The following is a 24,153-nucleotide window of genomic DNA, read 5'->3' as shown; positions in this document are numbered from 1 at the left end:
CCTGGTTTTTCTTCCCCATGATTATTTTTTTGTTAGCTGAGCTCCCTAAACCTTTCAAACCATTGGGTCACAGAAGTGTTGGCGTGAAAAAAGAAATGCAAGTGTGCTCTAGGAAGAGATGGAACTTCAGCTGACCATTTTGGCGGTAGACAGGTAAGCGCAATCCTGATTTGGTGCCTGTTTTAGACTGGTGTAACATGGCACTGCTGCAGAGAGAAGCAAGCTTGATTTTCTGTTCCCACCCTAATGGTGAATCTTAACATAAGCTGAAAGTTGTGGTAGCGTGCCCAAGGCAGCAGAGATACGTGGTGGTTGATCTAGTTGTACAACTTGTATATTTCCATGCTACCAGTGGTTAAGATAGGAAGAGAGGAAAACCCTATCCTGTTGGATGAATTAATGTTAGTGGTTAAGGTGGTACTCTCCCCTCAGTGCTGAGCTGGTGACTTAGCAGAGGATAAACACAAGTGGGCAAAGTTTAATGGCTCTTGTTTCAGCTGCTATCACTTACTCCTTGAGCACCGAATGGGTGAGGTGATGTGCTTTTTTATTATCTGCTGTTGCGTCATTACCTACAATGTTTATGGTAATACTAATATTAGCATTAGGGCTTTCTTGAGTGATGTGCAAAACTAAAGCCCTGACTAATGATGGCTGCAGAAATCTGGCAGTGCAGAGGGTCTTGTGCTGATCAGATCCTAACTGTGATGATTCCTTAAGTTGAGATACCAGTTTTAGCTGACTTCTTGTCAAAAATAAAGCAGTTGTGAGGCATTAAAAGCTGTTGCTGGAGAAATATTATTTTTCTGGGAGCTTTCTGACAGCAGAGATTTTTTCTGGCTGTGCAATCTTACCAGTACTGACTACAGCTTTTTAAAACAAAACTGCAAAACTTAGAGTATGTGACTCAAAATCTGAGTTCCAGATGCTGGCTTAAATGTAATTGAATGCTTTCAAGTTTGGGACAGCGAAAATTTCCAAAGTAGAAAGAGGCCAAGAAACCCATCTCCTTGTTTCTCCTTCCCTGCCCTGCTTCTAGAAACACACTCTTCCTAATTGTAGCTAGTAAAGGTATACTAAACAAACTAAGAGATTCAAGATTAAATTAGTTTCCTCTTGGGAGGCTTTGCCAGATGGTGCGAAATCAAGGTCTGAGTAATCTCTTGATGATGGGTAAAGGGGCGCCGTCCTGTTGCTGCCTTCTGTGTTCTTTATTTTTTTAGCAGTTAGTTGAGGGAGAACTTAGGAGGATAGTCTGCAAAGTACTGCAGTATTAGTTACTGAAGCTTGTGGTAATCTCCTACTGTTCAGCACCTTCAGTGCTCTTATTTGCAGTTCTGTGGGCATCTGCAAACCTCGTAAGTTTCAGGGCGGTGGAAGGAACCTGCAGTTTGTGACAGACTGAAGCAGTGGGGAACAAGGCCATAGAGAGACTAGGGCAAAAACTAGAGGATATGGTTGGTCAGTCCTTTTTTGGATACTGTGAGGTGGTGGATTGTGAATTATTCAGTTAAAGGAAAAATGGCTTAATGTTACAGGTTCAAAACAATACTGAAGACTAAATGCTTGAAAGGAGGAGAAGGTAGGGGTAATGAGCCCCCATCCTGTAAAAATTTGGCAAGGAAAGCTGGGAATTTCAGCAGGGAGTTTTTCCTTACCAGCACTTTCAAATTTAATTAGCAAGTTCATTTTTGAGCTGGTTGGTGTTTGTTCCTTTTTTTAGGTATTTAACAGGGCCTCTGGAAAACATTTTTAAGATTTGTTGTGTTCTGAATCCTTAAACAGTTGAAATTTCAGCAGGTGACTTCAAAAATATACCAGTACTCAGTATTTTATGTAGACCAAGTGAAGTTATTTGAGTGTTAATACCTTAGTAATGAAGGGACGCTGACATCTTGTTTGTCGAAACGTGTGCAAGAGTTCACTTTGGAGAAGACTTTGAAAGTGATTAGGACACAGCTTCTCCAAAGAAGTGTTCAATGGATGGCCTCTAACCTGGCTGCTGAATGAATTTCACTTAGCCCTAGCTTCATGTCTTTGGCTTCTTGGCTAGCAATGTCTCTGCAAGACAGCCAATATCTATCCCCTTAGGTAAAGGTGACTCTCTTTTGAATAAGTTCAAGCCCTTGTCACTCTGGGTAGCAAAAATTATTCTGGGTTTCTCGTTCTTTTGAATTGTGTTCCCAGTTGTGAATCTTGCCCATCATGTACTCTGGTGTGGCAGCCAGGTATGGAGAGGAGTTAGCTTCCACTCTGAAGTTTCAGATGGCTAATCATACGGGATAGCTGCTCTGCTGGTATCCATGTTGGACCTTGTAATAGCATGCTCTTCACAGCCTGCGTTGCTGCTAATGCCAAAACCAAAAGTACTTGGGAAGTTGAAAACTGACAGATTTGGTGCTGTTAAGCACGGGGATGGTTCCCTATCAAGCTGTGGCTCCAGTCCTCGAAGTCTTTAGTTTTTTCACCTGAGGCAATTAGACTGCTGGTGTCCTGGATGCTCTCAAAGGGGTTGCCTTCCTCTTTGAAAAACATGCAGTAAATGCCAAGTTAAAAATGCATTCCTTGACATGGAATAAATGGAATCACAACTTAGGGATTCTCACTGCCAACATATACGACAGATGTATGGTAATTATACCAATTATATGCTGTAATGGTCTTAGTATTAAACCTGGATGATATATTTTATTATCAGTATGGACCATTCATTTGTATCAGTTGCCATTGCAACCCGCAGGGGAAACAATCTTAAGTTTTACTTACTATCTTCCTTACACAGTAATTATAATGGGAGCTATCTTTCTGTGGTATCTCTCTAGCTTAAAACCAAAGACAATTAAAACCAATGCAGCCAGCCAGCTGCGTTTCAAAACATCTAAGTTTAACACATGGTGAGGTTTTTATTAGTTGGCATAATTCTTTAAAATAGCACCTATGTGTGTCTTTTTTTATTTTCTTGGTCTCATTAGGGTTATTTATATTATAAATACAGAACTCCTCAGACAGTGTGGAAATAGTTAAAAAGTAAAGTCCTCTAAGTATTAGTAATGTAATAATACCCTTAAGGTCCTCTCCTGGTAGTTTTGATGAACCTGGTAGTAAAGTACTGAACCATAATAATAAACATGATTTCAGAGTATCATGAAAATTCAGCTTGTAATTAAAAGTCTAGCTTCTGTCTTCTAGTGTCATTAAAATATGCTGTCATAGGGGGAAATGAATGCTGTGGAAATATACCTATCCTGCCTCAAGTGATGAAAAATATAGCAAGCTAACTTTGAACTACCCCTATGCTTTTTTCATAAAGATGTGTCTTTAAATGATTATTTGGTAACAGCTTGTTAATGATGAGAAATCTCAAGATACATTTTATTTTTTCCAATGAAATTGCTTGTGAGAGGCAAAAGGATTGGTGCTTTCAGAAGTACTTGGGTTTCACTGTTCTGGGGTGCCAGTTTGCTACAGCACAAAAGTACAATAAACCTTAAAAGACAAGTGACAAGAACGTGTCTCTTAGAAAATTCTAGTTCAAAATATCTTTCCTGGTGAAACCTACAGGGCTTCTGAAAGCTTCTAGAAGTCCAAGTTTGAGGTGTTGAACATAGAAACTGGTATAGGAAAGTAAGAGAATATACAGAAAAACAGATGGCTCCCATATGGGAATGAGTTGCATCCACCATACAGGAAAGTATGGTAAAAGCCCTTCACCCTAGTTACTTTAAATGAGAATTCCTCATGTTAACAGAAGCACCAGTGGTGAAATACTATAATTTCTCTCATGATTTTAAGGGGAACATGTTTCATTTAAAGTGTGTTGAACATACTTGCATATTTCTGCATGAGTGATTCACCTCTTATTAGCATTTCTGCACCTACATGTTCGAGAAATTTTACTAGATCTGATAGTAGCCCTTTAGGCGAGAAATGTAACAATACTGTTTCTTGTATTGCCATCCTTACAGCTGCTTGATGAGGGGAATGGGATATATTGCTGGGGAGTTCACCTCTGTTGGTATTCAAGGCATAGACCAGAAGGAAGGGCAGAGTGCACACCTGCAAATGCCTTTTCCTGAGTCCCTCACTTGAAATACTGCCAGCTGGATTGCAGGAATTTATTCTTCCTGAAAAAGTCACTCCTGTGCTTGGGCCGATGTGAGATGCCCTTGCTCTTGCTGCTGCTTTGCACAGAGATTTGGGGTGGGAGAGGGAGGGAATCGTTTTGGTTTGGTTTTTAAATAGGTCTAAACTTATAAACCATAATTTATCACTGCCTGCTGAGTCTTTCTGTTAATTGACCAATTTGTATGTAAATTTTGAAGGAAAATGCAATGTTAAGGTGCGCCTGAAGGAACTGACAAATGCTCAACAGTAACTTAGATTAAAAGGAAATGGCGAAGGAACTAAATGATATGTCACAGCGTGATACTTCAGTGTGTTTCTTAATACTTACTGTGCTTCGTTGCTTCTTTCTACTATGTTTCCAGTGCTAAGTCAGACTGAAATGGTCTCCAGGTTGAGGCACTAACCTATTTTGTGGAGAATATGTTTCCTTAAAAATGGCTCTTCCAAATCCACAAATCCATGGTTTAGTTGATTTCATGAGAGATGAAAGTGTGAGATAAAACTTCCTGAAAGTTCCTGCCAGTAGTGGTTTGTTGTTTTTCTTTTTTAACCTTTTATTTACATGTCTTTGGGAAAATTCCACAAACTAAATAGACAAGAGACATGGTAAATATGGAGTACAGAGGTTTTTTTTGCTTCCCCTTGCAGGTTTTGTATCTAGGAATTTTTCATAGCTTTTTTCAAAATGTTTTTCCTTTGCGTCTTTCACCTTCAACCCTTGTCTCTGTGTTTGTATTGGAATAAACATTTAAGGGTAGCAAAATTGCATAGGAGGAGTTAGGAAGGAAGGTTAAAAGTGGTGATAGATACATGAAGTGATCTGTGGTTGATGCTTATCTGCTTCTCTTCCTGACACTGGTTCCCTGGCTGCTGTTCTGGTGACCTCTTTCTGTAGGCTTCCCTGTCTTCTGTGCCATTTCTTGCTGTAGTCATTTTGACCCCTACTTTATGGAGTGGAAGATAATCGGTCACTTTACTGTCAAATTTGATTTCAAGTTGGTCATTTCAGTTAGATGCAAGTTGCTACGTGATGGTGGTATGCATGCTGCTCTCTGCGGGCAGACTAAGGCTTTTGTAAAGCTGGAATAACGGGGAAAATGAACAAAAAAGAACAAGAAGCTTTAAAATTATATTCCTGTACTTTTAAGGTGTACTTACAGTGCATAGAAAGGACTTTTTCTTCAAGGAATTGGTCATCTAGCTAATTCTAGCAAAGGATGAACCGTTACATAAAAATGGTTAATATGGGTGGCTGGCATTGTGGGTAGGACTTCTTTTAATGTTGTGGGCTGAGGCTATACAGGCCTGCTTTGGTAGTTTGACAGCTTCTTTTTTGTTTTTCCTCCCCTCCCCCCATCTATCTGTCCTTAGTTTTGCTTTTCTAAATAGGTAACGGGCTTCATTTTCCTGTAGTTGTCTGCTTTCTTGCACTTCTTTGGCCTCTGTAAGAATTGCAGCACTGGCTGTGTTCACTGTAGCTGCTGCAGTCTGTGCACAGTTTGCTTGGGCATGCCCTTGTATCCTGTATGCTGGCTCTGAAGGCTGGCAAATTTCTTTTTAACAGGCAAGCTAAGGTTTCCCAGAGTGCCTGCTGCATCCCCTTTGTTTTTCTTGAGAATATTCTGCTTTCCTTCTGGACATGCTGCCTTTAGCCCAACAGATGGACTATGCTGTCTGCTCTTTCTGATCTCTTTACAGTGCAGAATTCTTCTTGCAGAATCCTTTTGCTCTTAGACATCACACGTGTTTCAACACTATCTGTTAACAAACCAGATGATAGTGTCTGGCACAGGAAAAGAGTGAGTCTGAACCTCACTCTTTGCTGGTACTGACTCACTATGCCCAGTGAGATTTTGAGGATGAGTTGAATTGAAAGTGCATTCACTGGATCAGTGATCGAAGTTATTGATTATTGACTTAATCAGCTCCTACCTAGAGACTGAAAGAGATCTTGATTTCTTAATTGTGGTTACACATGAAAACGATTTTTTGGCTCCTTTTTGAGGATAGTTTTAATCTTTTCTAACGTAGGCAAGACCCTAGGTTTGCACTTGGAAGCCGAGCTGTCTTATTATGAAAGAAGGCTTTTAATAGGGTTCTGCTGTTTGCAGTTGACGCCTGTTTGAGGGAATAAAAGTGCTGATTTCCTTTCCATTAGTACTAGGCTTCTACCATGCAGGTTATAGCAGACGTTACTGACCTGGCAGATGTTTTCACTTTACTTTGAATTGTGAAAGGAGAAACATGTTTGTAGTTGTTCAGCATAAGTTTAATTTCATAGCTAGAGATGATGAGTTCCCCTTTTGTATTGTTATTACCATACTTTTAAAATTAAGTATTTTTCTAATGTGGATTGCATATATCTTAATCTATTATATTAACAAGTCCTCAGGGCTTGTAGAAGCACTGTTACACTAAACACTGCTGCCTAAAGGTCCTATTTTAAGAACGTGGTAACAAAAACTGTCAGTTGCAAGACGTGCAGTTGCAGTCTGCCTCTGGGACGTGGCACAACAAGATGGAGATATGTATTAGCTGTATGTTTTATGTATTGCCTCCATATTGAAATATTAATATTTCCTGCTAGTTTGGCTGGGTCATAACTCCTTGAGGAGTTTGCATAACATTGAGTAGCAGGCTGCTGGTTACTACCAGTGCACAGCAGCTGCACTTACCCATGTGGAGTGTGAGCTGAGCTCTCAATTTGCATGTAGTAGAGGTAAAAAATGGCTTTAGCTCACCTTGGATTTGCTTCCCCTCTTGATAAGAGGGTTAAGGTATGCTGTTTTTGTCAGGCAATGGACCTTATGCTAGAGACTGCCATCTTTTGGCCCAGGTGGTAGTACCTGAAGAATGACTTTAGATTTATTGCTCCTGGACACAGCATAGAATAAAAGAGAGAAGTAAATTACGGGCATATGTATGTATGGGCATGTGTATGGGCAATAACAAAGATGCTGCTGGCCATTAATCCATTGGTTCAGATGATGGATCTAAAAATGCCAGCTCTGCAGCTGTTTTATGTGGGCTTTGACATTTTGCTTGGGGGAGACCTACATTAAAGTAACATTGAGTGCATAGAGTGGATGCAGCAAAAGTCAACTAAGGTCAAATTTATAATTGTGTGTATGTCTTGCCTTCATTTGTGTTAGAGCAGAGATGATGGACGACTACAAGGACTAGAAAATGTTAGAAGACGATAGGAGAGCTGAAGTGCAGTGTAGGTGCATGTAAAGTGATATATGTGGACTGCTTTCACGCTGTACACTCATTGATAAGCTGTGAATATCTATTAAAGCTCAGGAGCAAGGTCTTGAGACTGTGTACAGTTCAAAGTATCATCAGCTCAGTATTCAGAAGTAGTCAAAAAAGCAAATTGCATGCTGGGAATCAGTAAGAAAGGATCAAGAACGAGAGATACCATACGATCAGGCTGTGGATATATGACTGTTTTGGCCCTTGGATACTGAGTGTAGCTCTTGCCCTGGTCTCTCCAGAAGAGTACAGAGCTAGAAGATTGTTACAGAAGTGCAGCAGAGGTGATCAGGGGCACAGAACAGCTTCTTTTCAATGAAGTATGCTAGATTATTAAGGCTGTTTTCCAACACAGGTAGTACTGTGCAGCAATTAAGCTACCAGGTGGTGATTTTTGAAGTCCTCCCTTTAACAATGTACAGGTAATCAAGAGGGAGTCCTTGCTATGGGGGCTTTTGTGGATGCTCCATTTACATGATGCTAAGAAGAGTACACAGTAGAGAAATCAGTCAAATGCTATTTAAGTGGAAAAATACCCCCATCTTAACAAATACTTGAGAGGTAGGTTTTTGGTGTCTATGGAGGTGTTTAGAGAAATACTGCTGTCTGTTTACTCCGTTGTATGCGCATACCTTAAATGTATGTTTCTGGCCACTGTTGAAGATGGGAACTTTGGTCTGACCCACGTGGCTGTTCTTGCTGGATGGTGGTTTTAAAATCGTGCTGTTTAATAATACTGCTTTTGTGCAGGGAACCAGACCCTCATGTGGACTTGGTGAACTGATGTAGAAGTCTTCTGTACTTGACAATGCTACCTTGTTTCAAAGTTGAAAGTAGTGAGGTGCAACAAGATAAATTATAGTAACATAGCGCTTAAGGTGGTGGATGTCAAAGCTGTTGGGCATTTATGCTCCTGCAGGATCTGCAGTATGAGTTGTATCCCAGCCTGTACAGCTTGCTCCAGTTCTGCTGCACGTGCATCTGTCCTCCCACAAAGCTACATGGAGCGTCTTGTGCCACCTCTCTGCGGGGCACAGAGAGGGACTGGAAATGATTGGCGGTGCTTTGCTTTTTTTGTCCTCTCACGGGAGTGTGGCAGCAAAGCATCCAGTGTGCTGAGTTGTTACGGCTCTGGACACTGATAGAATATGAGGGGGACTGTAAAAACAAAAGGCTCACATCCCATTAGGAAGGTCCCATTATGGGACCCCAGTACCACTTTAAACTGTAGGCTCCATCACAATGTAAGTTTTCTAAAAATAGGCTCTGAGCCTCTTGGAGTATGGGACTGAATAAAAAATTACATGTTAGTGTGCAGAAGCATCATTGACTGCTGGCCTAGAACTTGGTATTGAAAATTTTTTTTAATTGGTCTCTCAAAATACTGAAGCATGGGAAGAAGTTCAGTGAAAAACAGGAATTTAAAGGGTCTTTGTTATGGGTTTGTAGTTGAAGTATTTTAAGTGCCACGTTGGAGAGCTAGCATAGGTCTCTTGTCATCCACAGAGTTAGGTGATGCTGAACAGACCCTTAACTTCTGCCCCCTAATTTGTTCTTTATTTTCTGGCTGGTCAACCATAACAGTTATGACCAAATTTGAAGCAGTGCTCTAATGCTATGTATTGTGAATGAAGAGAATTGATACCGTTCACTGAATCTATGAAGTGACATAGAAATACAAAATCCTGAGAGACGTTTATGATGATGATGGTGTTGATCTTTGTACCTTTTCCACTCTAAAATAACAATATTTTGCAGTAGTGTGGTGAAATGAGATTACGTGTTCTGAAGAAAATAAGTACCCTTGAACCTATTACAGGTTTAGATAGCATATGGTAGACAAAAAGCACACTGAACAACTAGAGTAAAAAGAATGATTGAATAACTACCTGTGTTGACCATTAAAGAGGTCATATAGCATAGGCATAGCATACAGCATGGTAGGTGAAATAAAGCTGTCAAACGTGTAAAACAATCTAAGGTTACATAAAACGCTGTATGCTAAGCATACTAGATTAAAAGTATTGTGGGTAACTTTGGTCAAATGTAAGTAACTTTTTCTTTCATTTTCTTCTCTCCTCACACCACCCCTCTTTCTCTCTCTGGATTGCCGCTGCACCTGCGTGGACTCGTTGCTGCAATGGTCCAAACTCATCGTTTTACTGGACTACTTCTGGCTGTGTTCTGTCAATATCTTCAACACTGGAAATGATGGAAATGTGTTGTTTACAAAGTAGCTGTAAGTATTACTTTGCTAAAGATTTATTACAGCTATTGTGGAAATAGAAGCAGCATTAGGGTTTTAGTAGATGAACTGAAACTGAGCTTAGGTAGCAGCTGGTTGAAAATCAGGAAGGGATAAAAGTTAAGGGGAAGCTATTGTAAGTACTAGAAACATGAGATCTCACCTGGCACAATGATCAATACAGTGTGAGTCAATGCTTCAACAAAAAAAGTAGTAACTTGTTTTAAAAGCTGTTGCAGGAATTTAAGAAATTCAATTCTGAGTTTGTTTCAGTAGGTCTAGAAGCAGCAAGTTACGAACAAATGCAACTGTTTAAAAATCAGTATGTTGAAAGCTTCAATTTTAATTGGTATTGGTATACCAGAAATCTGAATCTAGCGTCCAACTTTTTTTTTTTAAGAGGCTCTTTCCTATGCAGTATACATAGTCACAATAAATACATATTACTGCCAAATGTAACACTTCATATATCTTTCTGGCTGCTAACATATTTCATTAGTTAAAATTGTGGGTATAAATGCTGTAGACCCACTTAATAGAGCAAACAATCCTAAAGTTGCCATTCATTCTTGTTTAGCATGTTGTACTTGGCATTGTTAAAGTTCTTAGTAGTAAAACTGTCCAAAATGTGGAGCTATATGTGAAGGGGAAGGGAAGAGAAAGAAAAATAGTTTGAAACAAGAATTATATGTAAACCTATTCTTTTAAAGAAGTATTACCTAGACTTAATGAGGGGGTGAGCTGTTCCTGGTAAGAGTGACATACATTAAAAGGTGTGTTGGCATTAAATGATGCAGGTGGTTGACAAGTAGAACTATAAGGAGTGTCTGACTGTGATTCGATATTTTGGTAGATATTCATATGGTAGGATGAATAGCATTTGCATATTCTTAATAGTTATGAAGGATCTGCACTGTTAAGGAGCTCTTTAATCTCTTAAAGGGTACCCACCTGCATGTCATGTAATATCTCTGAAGCATTGGCTCCTGTTCAGGATTCATGATAGATTGTATTCCTCACATGTAGTAAGAAATAGGAAAAGTAAAACAGCCTTTGGATTTTTAAATTCCTGGCTGATTTTTTTAAAAAAAATCTTTTTGAAGTCTTTCAGATGAGACTATTGTTGCACCAAAGGCTGAATTGAAAAAAGAAATCATAGAAAGAGTTTCTTGATGTTACAAGGCAAACATTCCTACATTTAGAGAAGTAATAACATTTGTTGTATTGTGTGTATCTGAACTTGAAACTATAACACCTACCTCAGTTGGCTATCATTGGACGTTCCTGTCTTATTCTGTATGGGTTAATGAGTTCAGAGATAGTGCTGTTTTTTAAACTTGAAGGAGAATTGATGCAGCGTCTTACCACTAAATGAGAGCCGATACTGATTTGCAGTAGGATTAAATCTGTCTTTTTCAAAGTAGTCCTGCTAAGTTTGGACTTTTCAGACTTATTATACTGGTGCCATAATCAAATTTAAATATGTCTTTTAGTGGTGTAGCATTGCTTGAGAATAATGGTTTATTTGCCAAATGGAGATATCAGTTATGTGACTTAAAGCCGAAAGTCAATTCATTGACTAGGGATGTTGAATTGCAAAGAAGCTAGTTCTTCTTGCATTCAATGCTTTTAAAAAGGATAGTGTTTTTATATCCTTGCACAGAATGTTTGCTTTAATTAAAAATAAAAAACCAAAACAAAACACCAACCTCTAGGAGTAGTTACTGAAATAAGCTTATTCTGTGGATTTTTAGGAAAAATATCCAAATAAGCAAGAGTCAGCCACATACCAAACTTAAATTAACCGTACTCTATCCAATACGAGAAGTTCCAAGGCAATACTGCCTCTAGTAGAACAGAGGTTTTTTTTAATTATTTTTTAGAATTCCTCTATCGTCTTAAAGATAAGGGGAGGGGTATTAAAACTTGTAGGCAGTGTTTCAGCTCTGTGGATGTACATAAATTTCTTAAGCTCTGAAACTGAGGTAGTATCAAATCACATCATCTCAACTTTGGACGGACATAAAGCCTAGAGGCTGAAATCGTTGCTCCATGAAAAACAGTGCCTTGTGTTGCTTTAAGTAGACAGTTGTCTCAAAGTATTTTCAGATTCTCTGTAAAAGAACTGTCTCATCTCATAAGACAATCCTCAGACCTGCTGTGATGGTAAACGCATTGCTAGGATTCTGCTGGAAGATCCATTCAAAAGTAGCATGGCTGATCTCTGGAGGATCACTGGGTCTAGTACAGTGAGGGAGAGGCATTTTAAGCACCTTCAACATTTTTCATTGATGCGGTGAGAAGAAGCAGTGGCTAACATCCACTCTTATCTCTCATATCCTCTCTTTTCACAGTAGGCAATGTTTTGAATAACTTATTCACAGCGCAAAGCAACTGAAACTTTGTCTTTATGGAGGGTTTGTTGCAGTTCATGCTGCGTTTGTGCAGATCTAGATTTAACATGGAGGCCTCCAGTTGTGTGACCCAGAAGTAGGAGGTGTCAAGTTAGTCCCCATTATATTGGGGCAATACCACCATGACTCCGGGGAGTATAGGAGAGCTACCCTTGTACTAATTGCTCGCATTTCAGGTGGGCATTGGAACAAAGTTGAATACATTTTTAATCTGCTTGCGGTTGTACACTCTGGTGCTTGCACAGTCATAATGTGGTAATTGTACTTGCTCAAAATACTGTTAGCATAGCTAACTTTCTGTGCCAGTCTTGGCTAACCAGTCCAAAAAAAATTCTTATTTATTGTTGTGCTCACTGCGCTGTATTTGATGTTAGACGGCTTAGGTTGTTGAGGGGTTGGGTAGACAGCACATTTCTACAAGTGCAACAAGGAAGTGAGCACTTAAATAACTAAAAGAAAATACAAGCAAAGTAAGAAGTTACAAGCTTTTCTTTTAACTTTTTTCTAAATATGTCTTGACTTAGCAACAGAAGAACCTTGAAGGATATGTGGGGTTTGCAAATCTTCCAAATCAAGTTTACCGGAAGTCTGTGAAGAGAGGATTTGAATTCACACTCATGGTAGTAGGTAAGTTTCTTTGTTTTGAGTGGTGATCGTTAGAAGTATATTGACATAGTTCTTAAAATCTATGATGATGATGTAAATGTGTTGTGTGGTCTCGCGAGAAAATATGGATCTTCCTCTTCTATAGTGTTGGAACAGAATATGTCTGATATGCAAGTACATGAGGAGGAGAATAACGAATGAGAACTGTTTAGTTGATACGGTCTAAGAAAAGTTTGGTGTGGATCTTGTCCAAAATGTGACTTGGAAGTGTGACATAATATAAGTAATTTGAAGCTGGATTTTAATTTGAATAAAAAAATTGAACTGCTTTTACAGTCGAGTGCAACATGGTAAACTGGGATCCAAAAGTAAAGTTGGAATCTTTCCTTGCACATAACCAGGCAGCAGGATCCTGTATATCCTGCACTTCTGTGGCCACAAAACTGTGCTACAAAATCAAAGCTTTAATTTAAACAAACCTTTCTAGTTTGTATGGTTGCAAAGAAAACCAAATGTAAACAGTGTGCTCCCTATGGACTACAGAGAATGGGAAACTATAGTTAGTATGGATGAATAATGGCATGCAGAACAGTTCATTTCGGCTTCAGTGATGACCCAAATTGTCACCTCTCCAGCTAGGACATCCAGTTTCCTTTGTCCCCATTCTTACCATTATTAAGGTTGGGCACATTTGTGTGTATCCGATATACGTATATACTGAATATGTGACTCAGTTTTGATATGCTAATGGTTAAAATAATCATAATAGTGTGTTTAGTAATAGCCAGCTGTCTCTTTGTTGATGTCTACCTTTCTCTTGTAATTTGGCTAGCTTGACAATGCTTTGATGTTTTGTCATCAATACAATGGATAGCTTGTACAGTCAGTATGCACATGCAGCACGTTACATAGTATTACTATTGATGGAGTTAGAAATCAAGGCCAAATAGGTGAAAACTCATTGTAGGCACTTATAATTTTCTTTTGATTACAAAGTGAGTTAGAATTTTAAAATTTGAGCGTTGCTGTTTTTTTTCTTCTGGAACTTGATTGCAGCCTCCTTTGTAATCTCATGTCCAAGTACATAATTCATTATTTGGTACAAAACTGTTTAGTTTTAAATAAAATTTGGTTTTCTGCTGTCTACAGGAAAAAGGGAGGAGGAAGAGAGGTAACTGTCTTCCATAAGTATTGTTCCAGAATGGGGTATAACTTGTACTTCCAAGTTTCATTCTCGCAAAAACCAAGTCACTTAAAGCACAAGTAGATGATGTAGTGATGTATTAGAAATGGAGAAAGGGTGTAAAATGACCTCGGTGTTCTTATGTTTGCCTGTAGTACAGTATAATGCAATTGCCCTTAGGAGAACTGTAGAAAATTGTGGCCATTGAGAATAAAAATTGGTCCAAAATTAGGTTGAAAATGAGATGCCAATCAGAAAGTTCTGTTGCTAGTTTTACTTCTAATATTCTTGTATTCACTACTAAGAATTAATTTGCGTGCGAATTTGTGCCGTTGTCTGGAAGTTTACTGGGATAATGGGCAGTAGTTGTCTAAATTAAAAATGTACCTAATTCTCTGCTTCCAACCCTCCAGTACAGAAATCAGATACTTGAAAGTGAGTGTTTAAGAAAAAGGATGGCTGATCTTTTAGTACTCTAACATCTGGGAGAGGTGGGGGAGAGAAATGATTTTGTTTTAAAGTGGTGTGTCTGGTAATAGTATGCCCTGGAAAAAAGTGTCTGTTTTAAATATGAAGACAAAATAGTTTGTGTATTACTGATCACTTTTGTTGGTAAACACTAATGTAATGCACAGTTAGAGTCTTAGAATTGTAGCTAGCTATTGCTGCATTCATCCTTTGAGATAATGTGCTCTGACTTCGTTTGAGGTCTTTACCTGGCATTATGATACAGTTCCATAATAGTAAATGGAATTATCTATGATCTAATTATTAAAACTTAAGTTTTAGAATGTAGTGCTAATCTGTATATGGTCAGTGCTTGCTGAATAAGAATACTGTGTATATATATCTTCTCTTGGAGATATTCTCATGCTCTTTCTACTACCAAGAATTGGGCATGCATGGCTGCCTTTTACTGTAGATTGCGCAATTATTAGTCTGCTGGCTATGCTTTATTTATAGATACTTCAGTATGTTACCTGTTTATTCTGAAATGAAAAATGAGAAAAAAAATGCTTGTGGTTGCTAAACAGATGCCAAGTGTGTTTTGTTTCCTTTGTGATCTCTGTGGCTGGCTATTTTCAGGTGTCTGTAAGGCTTGATATTGCAGCTAATGGATTTGTATAAAAGCTGTATTCCAGTTGTCTATTTAATCTGGAATTACCAGTTAAACTTAATAGATGTACATAGTGTGATACCTGGCTGCTTTGTCTTGAAATGTGTAGTATGAAAAGTCACCGGATCAGTGTTCTGGGGGGACTTGCCAATCTGGTTGCACAGCTGTACTGACTGTTGTAGAAACTATTCAGTTTTCAGTTTAACTATGTAAGATATTTGTTACTGAGGAAGTATTAAGTACAGCATCCAACAGATCTGATGTTGTTTCCAGTAAGGGTTTTTGCAGGGAAATTGAACAGTTTTACAGACCATTCTTGAGTGTAAGGCATGTAGGTGCTCCATAAATTGTGTTCCCCAGGCTGCTGAGTTATTGCCATTGCCCTGGAGATGATGCCGCTGCCCATGGGGGGGCGGCTTGCCGTGCTTCTGTTGTGCCAGTGAAGCTGGAGAGCGGGCTTTTAAACTTGGGTGTGCATGAGGCTGTGTAGTTGTTGAATAGCTTAGAGCAGGTCCAGGACATAGGTGCTCCTTATCTGAGCTGACCTAAACTGGTTGGGGGCATTGCTTTGGAAATGGCTCTGCTTCAGCCATATGGGCAGTGGTTTGTCCTTTAACTTGCTCTCTGAGTTGGGACTCAATAAGATCACTAGCATTATAGGCCTCAAAGTAGAGTCTTTTCTGTAAATATAGGTGCTAATTTCCAGGTGTTCTGGTGTTTATATTAAACGTAACTAAAGGGTGAAGTGTTTATGAACTGCACACATATAAATATAAAAAGTTGATGTTAAAACATTAAATATGAAAAGGATACTTTGAGAATCATTGAGAAGCTAACCTTAATAGGAACTGGGGTTACTCTGTAATATTTAGCCATAATAAACATTTCAATGTTTCTATCTCATTAACTGTATTTGTTTTCTCTAAGTTGTATTGTTTCTTTTGGTAGTGTTTCTAAACAAGAAGACTGAGGTAATGCCTTGTTTCCTTACTGATCAGTTGTCATTGGACATTGATTTGTCTTTAAAAATCCTCATGAGACAATGAATTTCGTATTAGTCATATTCTAAAAGGCTAATCAGTAGTTTAAATCACACTACTTCTGAAATGACTTGGCTTTGTAGAATAAAGACTTAACAAGTGCCTCCTGTGAGGATAAGACATAAAGTAGGCAGAAATACACATTAAACTGAGCTTCATTCTTGATGCTTTCAAAAGAAGGCATTTAAATAGTGGTTTAAAGCAACTAATTCTACATCTGAAATATTGAAGCTCACCAGTGGAAAAAATGTTCAAGTTTGCCTCCGTAGGCTGCTTTCTTCGTAATCTTTTATAATCTCTTCAAGTATAAGATAGTTGTCAAAACACTTGAGACCCTGACATAAATATTTGAAATCCAAAGTGCATTCTCTGTATTTCTCTGCTGTACAGGTTTTTTTGGAGGAAAGTACATGCTTCAGTCAGATGCTTAGGAAATAATATTACCATGCTTAGTAGCTCACAGTTAAAGAAAAATCTTAATTGTGAAATTGTAGTTATGTCTGTTTATTAATATAATAATATTTGCTTAAGTAGTGGGCGTGTGTTTTTCTTGTTGCTCTAGTGTAATGAGGCATGGAACAGAGTTGCTTTTCAGTGTGTCTTTTTCCTAAACACTGAATTAGGAAATCCCTCTTTTGTTGTTCTTGCATTGAAATTACACTGGTAACATCTGATTTGAACCAACACCCGAGTGGATGCAAAGTTATAATTAAAAATTTTTTTTTTCCTATAGACTTCATGTACTTAAGAATAATTATTTGGGGTTACTTTTCCTAGAGCTATATACTTTAAGGTGATCAGGCTTCATGAGCCTTTTAGAGGTTGGACTCTTAAATTTTATTTTATTTCTTCTCAAATCATCTGGTTTGCAGAATGCAGGTCACTTAGAAAAGTCCTCTGGAAAGTCACTTGACTACACAGTTCCTGTTTCTTGAACAACTCTTTGGTAGCTTTGACTCTAAAAGCTGGTTTGAAACATCTCCTATAGTAAATTGTCTGTTTTGTTTTCTAACTGTTGCTTTAGCTGTGTAGATCACCTGTAGATTACAACTTATAGGAAAATGTCATGCATTATTGTCATAGTGTTTCACTTGTAATTCTATGTGCACTCAAATGTTTTGGTTTAAACATGGCTTTTTGGCGTGGACTCAAAGGAAAGGGCTGTGTTTTGCAAGACTTGAAGTTACGTTAAAGGAAAAGCACGCACTCATTTTAGAACAGTTTTATTTTTCACTGAAGAAAACTTACACTGGTTTAATACCAGTATCTTCTGGTGATGGATCGTGTTCTGATTAGAAATACCCCTTCCATTTGTTCGCTTTCTGGGGCAGTTTATTTGTCAAGCCAAATGTGGTACCACAAGCCTTGGATGTTCACAGCTGCTTGTTCTTTGCTAGTCTGATATCCTTCCCCCCAGTTTTAAAGCCAGGAACAAAATCGTTAACCGTATGGCAGGATAGGAAGAAAAAGTGGAAAATAACCTGTGCACGGGCAGTATAATTTAGTAGAAACCATTTTGGGATGTTCCCAGTTCTTGCTGACCTGCTGTGATTTGAAATCCTCTTAATTAAGGTTTCTGTAGTGTCCCTTCTACCACAGTATCTGAGTATGTGTTTGGCCTTTGGTGTGACCTTCATACTTGGTTTCTTAGGATCAGTGAAGTATTGCTGAGTATTCATTGCCTAACCTTGCCATTATTTTAGAAGCCTCTAGGCTCTACTACCATACAAATATAGCTTAAATTAAAATGTACTTTCTTTTAAACCTACTGGAGGGAAAAAAAAGGCGAGTTTTGACCTTTCTAGTAATTTCTTAGCTTCCTTGGACTATATTGTTGCATTATTGTTTTAGAGTCGGGGTGTACATCTTAGAAAAACCATATTATGGAAAAGAGCTAGCAAAGCCTTTTTTATTTCTTGAATGTGGCCTGCCCCCTTTTCCCCTGTAACTTAACTTCTTCAAAATACCTCAGTTCCTGTAATTCTCTCATCCTCTGAAAACTGTCACATGTTCCATGCTGTGACCTTGGCTGCAGCCCACTTTGAGCTACTTGCATGGCTGACTGCCTGTCCGGTACTGCTGTGCCAGTGGGCTGGGGCCAGGTCAGACAGCACTCCTTCAGTTCCCAGGGTACTCTTTCTGTAAAGAAAAGTAGCAGTCTGGGTTCAGCTGTTGTATAACAGGTATGGCTCCCTTAGGAAACTAGATTTAAAAAAATGAGGGAGAGATTTTAGCTTGCAGGTGTTCTGTTGACAAGATTATGAGGCTTCAGTGAAGTACAGAAATAGGAAAGGTTCTTTGAAGAATTTTGTGATCTTAAAAAAAAACAAACTACCTTTCATGTGCTAGTTCTGTGGAAACGTTCCAATGATGATGTCTACACAGTATTAAAATTGACAGCTTAATACTTCCGTGCACCTGATGGGTATGCTGAAACAAACTGTGTTGAATTCGGAAGAATTGGCAGACTGGTGGAACTTAGAATGGAGCCAGAGTATTCCTAGAGATGATGCGTTCCTCTGGAATAATCTCTGTTGATGGAGTAATGCCTCACCAATAGCACATCGCTCCTTTTTGTGCAAAGAAGTTGATAAAGGTTTTTTGAGAAGGCAGAGTAGATGAACTCTGAAGATCTTTCTGTGGAAAAAAAGTGAATATCTTTTCAAGATGTGAAAGGCCAGTAACCTAACTGTGAGTTTACTGGCCTACAATGCATGATTTTCCACCAAGTTATTTTCAGATGAGACCTTGAAGTATAGATTTATGTGACTACTTGGCTTCAATTAGAATCTTTCGCATACTTTGTTGGTTTATATGGGTGTTTTTTTTCCTCTTTCTTTTTGTAATGCAGTTTGGAGTGTGCTTGCTGCTCTTGCATCTTTTGTGGTATTTTCCTGTGCCTTTTTTCTAGTGTTGGGGAAAGAAACCTACACAAAGTCTAAACTGAGATGGAGGAAGAGAAACTTTTTCAGTGTATTATTGTTAATACTTAATGTTGAGATAGTCAGTTAATCTACCTATTTGAGCTTATCTAGAAACCATATCTCTCCAAATTCTCTCACAAGTTGCTCATAGCATAGTGGTTTCTAATCGCTTAATATGAAAAAAAAAATTATCTTAATTTTTGTTAAGCTCATGTTAAACATTTCCCTCACTGTGCGATAGCTTAGACTTGTACTGAAGGATGCTTTGAAGGCTCTAATGGCCAGAACTGAAGCTGGTATTTAAAATGATTGCTCTTCAATTCTCAATTTTTCATTGTTTGCAACTACAACATTAATTGGAATTGTAGTGCTTACAGGACAATTTTTAAAGACCCTTTGGGTTTTTATTTTCTTTATTAACTGTTTGGATACAAAGCTTCATGAGTAGAGTCTATGAAAGCCAACTTCAGTATGGTATCTCTTACTGGATGCTTGCTGTCATATGAATCTTGAGTTCTGACAACCAACTTTACATACCGAGTATTATTATATTAAAATATTGCTTTGAAAATGTAAGGAAAAGTTTTGTAAAGCTTTGGTGGTTGTATTTAAACTACACTGTTTCTTGTGTGGCAGTATTTTGGACAGAGTCTAATTCCTCTTTTAAAATTCTTTGTTTCCTGGCAAAGGTTTTAGAGGGAAGAGACTTCTAAATAAGTATGTGGATGTGAACCCGTAATTTGGCAAAAATCTGCCTGTAACCTAATTGGCTTTCATTTCTTTAAATAAATGATGATTCTGTTGGAAACACTTTCTTTTTTCTATTTCATAGACCATGTCCTTGTCAGCCTCATAACAAATGGTATGAATTCTTTTACTTCTACCTGCATTTAAAACTAGGTGCCTGATAGATGAATTCAGGGAATGAAAACCATCTAATGAAGTACGGTGCTCTGTTTTATGTAGGTATCATCTTTGCTTTTTAAATTTTTTTTTTAAGCTTTGTGGAGTTTTTCAGTACTTACCTGCATAATTAAGCCTGTCACGGTATTGGCTGTCTTCAGGGCAGTTTTAACTTTTTCTGTGTTTCTAACTACATAAATATTTTTGGTGTAGGTGGTTTTTCTTATCCTAGCTTACAAGTGTTAAATTTTATTTCTAAATAAAAATGTCCTTGCTGGTTTTACACACCCAAATATGTGGCCATGTGCACACAAACACAGTTACACTGTTAGTTTTTCATATATTAGAGTACACTTGTTCATTATGGTGAGATCAACATTTGAACCCTGGTTCTTGTTCCTGTTGGTGACAGTTTGTAGATCGCAATTTAACTGAAATGAATGAGCTGGTTTTTTTTATATTAGAATAAGAATAATTAGTCACGGCATGTGATGTTCTAGTTATGCTTTTGTAGATGTTCAGGTGTAATGGTGTTTAATGTAACGTGTGAACTTAAACACATTATAGAGAAGGTACCTGACTAATGGACACATTTTGTAGCTTAAATTGGTTATCAGGTGGCCAACACTTGGTTCTACTCTCAGAACTCAACAGTTTACCCTGAGCTGTCATGGTGCATTGGTAGGGTGTGAGCTAAATGTTGCACATCTTGTAAGCAATGACCTGTTAGAAGTGTCACTACTACTTTTTCTAGTTCCTTAGCCCTGGATAATCAGGTGCCAGTTTACTGCAGGACTGTTTCGGGGCCATCTTTGCTACAAGCCCAGAGTGAGTTTCAAAGTAGGTTTTTTGTATAGCTCAATATGCTGTATGAGTTGAAAACTGCTTTCTTCCTGTTGGCTGAAAATGTTAAGTTTGCCTGCTGTATCAAGAAATGCTGACAATTTCGTGAATGAATGAATAGGTTAATACTGTAACCAAAGTGATGTTCTTGGATGGAGTATTTGTGGTCTAAATATCCAATTGTAGTAAAGCCACTGTGACCCATTAAATGCAACTCTTCTGATTCAGTATGCATGTTTTCCCTCTGGCTGATTTTGCAATAGTCAGTTCAGATCTTCACTGCTGAATCCATTCGAAGCTGTTAATTTTTTTTTTTCCCTTTTTCCAGTGTTTTTCTGTACGTAGTATGGCTGTTGCATGCAACTGTTTCATTCTGGGTTTTGGATGGTTTTTCTGTTGAGCTTCTGAGCACATTTACTGACAAATTAGAGTTTATACCATACTTTTGTCTAGAATTTCTTTTATTGAAGAGTATAAACACCTTTTAAGAAGAATTTTCTCATTTCTGTGCTGGTGGCGGTGTCCGTTTTTTTTTCATTCATTTACCGTAATGTAATACTTAAGGCAGAATATTTAGACTTCTCAGTGGTTGGAGGTGAAAATGCTGAAGCTGACTGTTTCATCAAATTAATTTTTCTGTTTGAGTTGTTGTCAGCATTTACTTCCATCCAGATTTTTCACTGTAGGTATTTTTGTTACGTATACCAGCAACACAAACGTAAGAACTCTTACACTCTTATCTTGGAATGGTGCTAAGCTTCTGTCAGTGTTGATACAAGTTGTAATAAGTGTATAATGGTGCCATCCGACACAGCTCCTTCCTTCTGTTAAGCTTCAAGTGAAAGCTTTTTTGGAGGGTCATGACTTCCTAATTTCACAAGCAGTTCTGGCATTGTATCACTAAAGTCTTGACTTCCATCACTGATGAGGCTTTAAGCCAGAAATTATGCTGACATCTACAACCGGAACAAGTGTGTCAAAGCTAGTACAGAGCGCATCATTCTGATACTTCTGTTCATGAAACTTCATCTGTGAAGGCTAAATGAGTGTTTTTCATGGGGCAGATGCTTCTCCAGAAGGGCAGAAATGGTCTGCCATTTAAGGGAATTAAACTCTTGGCCTTCTGCAGAATGAGCAGCAGTGCAACACAAATAAACGTGGGCCAACTAAGGACAGCAAGTGTCAGTTCTAACAGGATCTGGCTCTGGTATTTTACTACTTGGGATGCATGAAGTGGTACTGTTTCCTATGTAAGGTGACAGTTTGCTAATTTGAAAAGAATGTGAAGCATTCCCAGGTGACACCTCTAACTGCAAACAGCAGTGCTTTTTAAAATAGCAGTTTTGCAATCTGAAGTAATTATATGTTAAGTCTTGAGTTTATGGGCTAATACTGAATCTTGGGTCTGTTTTCTGTTGCTAAGTTAGTTAAAAAACAGTAGTTCAGTGGTCTGAAAGCAGTTGTTGGATGTCTGTGGAGCACTCTGCAGTACAGGCTAATGAGCATTGTATTAAAATGAAGAACTGTAAAACACATGACTATTGAAAAATATAATTATCAGATAAGCAGTTGGTGAGCACATGTTTTAGAAGCAAGTGACATCGATCTTCAGTTCATTCCAATGTTTTGGAACTTGCTGTCCTTGATCTGTTTCCATTAAAGACTTGAATTTTTTGACCTTAAATGTTACTTGCCAATGATATAACCAAATGTTATGTTGTTCTACTGTGACGGAAATGCCTGTTATCAAAGCTCTGGTTGTTGCCAGTCAGACCAACAGTTCACTAAATTAAAGAATTTTGAACTATTGCACCAAATGTAGTTGGATTTATAGTCTTTTTGAATAATCTGATTTTTGTTACAAATGCAGTAATTTCAAGAATATTCTGAACTTCTCATGAAAGATATGAGTGGTTCACCTGTGATAATTTGGCAAAGAGTTAGTTGAGCTTTAATCTGTATCTCCTCAAACCCTATGAGGTAAATCTGTGAAACATTTACTTTGTATCTTTATTAAACTGTGATCCATTAATTTGCCTTCACATCTACACGATTCTTCTGATGAGATATTGTTAAAAGTTTGTCCCATGCTGCAGAGTTAAAAGGGAGCTGTAGGTTTTCTGAGAATAAACTTTTTGTTTGTTTTGAAAGTCAGCAATTCTCTCTTACCATCTGTTCTTCCTTGGTTTAAGGTATGAGAAAGTTTGTCAGTTTCTGGTTATTTCTGCTTCACTGTCTTCCTTATTTGGCTGTTTATGTCTGCCATTGACAAACTTTTTTTTTTTTCACCTCCATAAAATTACATGACAAGTGGCACAGTCTGTCAAAGAGGCCTCTGAGCAATTAATATAATACCCTGAAGTAAAAATGTCTTTATGTAGGATGATGGCACAAGTAAATAACAGAAGGAGCTCTTTAAAGGACCTGAAGGCAATCTTGACTCTGAACATCAGTTTTCTTGGGTCTTGGGTAATGTGTGATGGTGTTTTACTTAATGACCTGTGGAGAGGTTAGCAACATAAAATAATGTTCAAGGTTTAATGGTAATTATTTTTAGGGGGATTTCTCTTCTGAACTTACTACATTTTGGTCACCAGAATTCTAATCTTGTATCTGCAGATTTCTGGCAAAAGATTTGGGGAACGTAGAAACCTTTGATATGATTGCATGGGTTTGCAGCTAACCATTCCTCTGTGCTCCCAGCAACAGAACTGCAAGCATGAAAAGAAATTATATCCCCTCTTTGTAGACATCTAGTGTGTGGCACTCCTTGCTCTGAAAATGCCAGAGGTTACCTTGTTAGTGTGAGTCTTCCGATGCAGAAAGAATATAGTGTTACACAAAATCCTAACTACCTCGTTTCCATGTACTCTGAAGCCTGTGTGAAGGGACGAATGCAGGGCTTAGCCTGAGCAGGACGGGTGAAGCCTCTCATCCCACACCCCAAGTGTATTCCACAGCGCTACCATTTGTGGCATGTTGATTAACTTTAGTGAAACCCTAATGAAGTCAGACCTTGAAGAGTTGATCTTGCCTGCTACACCAAATCCCCTCCTGTATGTAGATTATTGTGTCAATAAAAATAGGATTCTACATTCCGTTGTTCACTAAAGTTGTGCTGGAATCTTTCTATTTTTATTCTTTTATGGTCTGGGGTGCATACAGTACACAGAATTTTTATTTAAATTATTATTTCAAAGGTATATTTTGTCTCCAACTTCTTCCTGAGTAACTGAGGCTAAAAAACTAACCCAGTTACCACTGCAGGGAAGAATCTGTAAGTGATTTAGCAAAATCAATACCTGCTTCTTCTACAGTACAGGTAGAGCTTAATCCAATAGTGCATGTTAATTCACTTAACAGACTAACACAGTCTAGTGGCTGGAAAACTATCCGTGTACTTTTCTTATGAGGAAATACACACTGTTTCTGAAATACAGTTCTTGCTCATCTTGCATTTTGGTCCTTTTACCTGCTGTTGTTGAACTGTTTAATAGT

The 24,153-nt window shown here is 38.1% G+C and overlaps 1 protein-coding gene across 4 annotated transcripts in view; it reads left to right on the top strand.

The window, feature by feature from the left end:
* Positions 1-24,153, top strand: part of SEPTIN7 (septin 7) — a 79,505-nt gene that overhangs the window by 5,709 nt on the left and 49,643 nt on the right. For all 4 annotated transcript variants that reach the window (XM_075083590.1, XM_075083588.1, XM_075083589.1 and 1 more), the window contains exon 2: positions 12,564-12,666. In XM_075083590.1, coding sequence (XP_074939691.1) covers positions 12,657-12,666 — 10 coding nt within the window. In that variant the 5' untranslated portion in view covers positions 12,564-12,656. The remainder of the gene's footprint in view (positions 1-12,563; positions 12,667-24,153) is intronic.

This window comes from Phalacrocorax aristotelis, chromosome 2, assembly GCF_949628215.1.
Source record: "Phalacrocorax aristotelis chromosome 2, bGulAri2.1, whole genome shotgun sequence".
In the NCBI taxonomy this organism is placed as follows: Eukaryota; Metazoa; Chordata; class Aves; order Suliformes; family Phalacrocoracidae; genus Phalacrocorax; species Phalacrocorax aristotelis.
The sequence above is the reverse complement of the archived record's forward strand: the minus strand, read 5'-3'. Positions and strand labels throughout refer to the sequence as shown.